A 1,099-nucleotide genomic window follows, 5' to 3' on the forward strand; every position below is an offset into this window, starting at 1 on the left:
AAAAGTGTGCATGTGTGTGTGTGTGTCTGTGTGTGTGTGTGTATGTGTGTATGTGGGTGTGCGTGTACATTTGGGTGCGTATGCTCACATGCGTATGTATGTGAGTTTGTGTATATGTGCGTTTGTGTGCGTGTGTGTATGTTTGTGTGTGCGACTTTGTATATGTATATATAATGTATATACATTTGTGTGTATGTGTTCTTGTGCGTAGGCATGTGTGTGAGTGAGTGTGCGCTCACCTATGATTCCTCCCTACGGCGGTAAACCTGCCCGGGCAAGTGTTGCTGAAGGAAGGTTTCACAGAGAAGCCCACAGCGCCACCTGTGCCGTCCACGACTCTCATCCTGAGCGACCTTGACATTGCCATGACCTCAAACTGGATCTCCTGTCGCAAACCCACGTTCTGTTTCACCTGCAAGAAGAAGGTTATGCTGCTTATTATTTCTTTCTTCATCTTGGTGAAATGTTAAGTTTGTTTCTCTTTTCATCTTGGTGAAATGAAACGGGTTTTTAATCTCTATACTTCATCTTGGTTCAATATCACCTTTAGTTTGTATTTTCTCTTCATCTTAGCGAAATGTAACGTTGTTGGTTTTTTATCTCTATACTTCATATTGGTCCAATATTATGTTTGTTTTTCTCTTCACCTTGGTGAAATGTTACGTTTGGTTTTCTCTCTTCAATTTGTTGAAATGTTACTTTTGTTTATTTTCTTCATTTTGGTGAAGTGTTACGTTTGTTTTTCTCTTTCCCATGTTGAAATGTTACTTTTGTTTCTCTATATATCGTTGGGACTAACCAGATGTCCTCAATGGAGGGAGTAAAGCTACCGTCGTGGAACTAACCAAACAAAACCGAAGATGACCTTCAGGAACAAACATGTTTGTTTTCAAGGCCGCGAGAGGGACGATCGGTTTGAGGCACGGGTCTAGTGTGCACTGAAGCCACCAGAAACGAAACCGAACCGAACCGAGCCTCTTAGCTGTCTGGTATGTGTCCAGTTGAAGCAAATTGCAGACGACAGTTATGACGAATATACCATAGACGACAGGCAAATTTCGTTGGACACACAATGCGGAAAGAAGCATTGGAGAATATT

General features: G+C 41.9%; 1 protein-coding gene across 1 annotated transcript in view; it reads right to left on the minus strand.

Annotated features, from left to right (window-relative positions):
• Positions 1 to 1,099, minus strand: part of LOC101864634 (uncharacterized serine-rich protein C215.13) — a gene marked incomplete in the record, with an annotated part of 12,278 nt that overhangs the window by 2,335 nt on the left and 8,844 nt on the right. Inside the window, 1 exon segment of the mRNA XM_005102388.3 lies at positions 240 to 412. Within this exon segment, the coding sequence (XP_005102445.3) occupies positions 240 to 412 (173 nt within the window).

Source organism: Aplysia californica, unplaced genomic scaffold (assembly GCF_000002075.1).
Source record: "Aplysia californica isolate F4 #8 unplaced genomic scaffold, AplCal3.0 scaffold00323, whole genome shotgun sequence".
Classification (NCBI taxonomy): Eukaryota; Metazoa; Mollusca; class Gastropoda; order Aplysiida; family Aplysiidae; genus Aplysia; species Aplysia californica.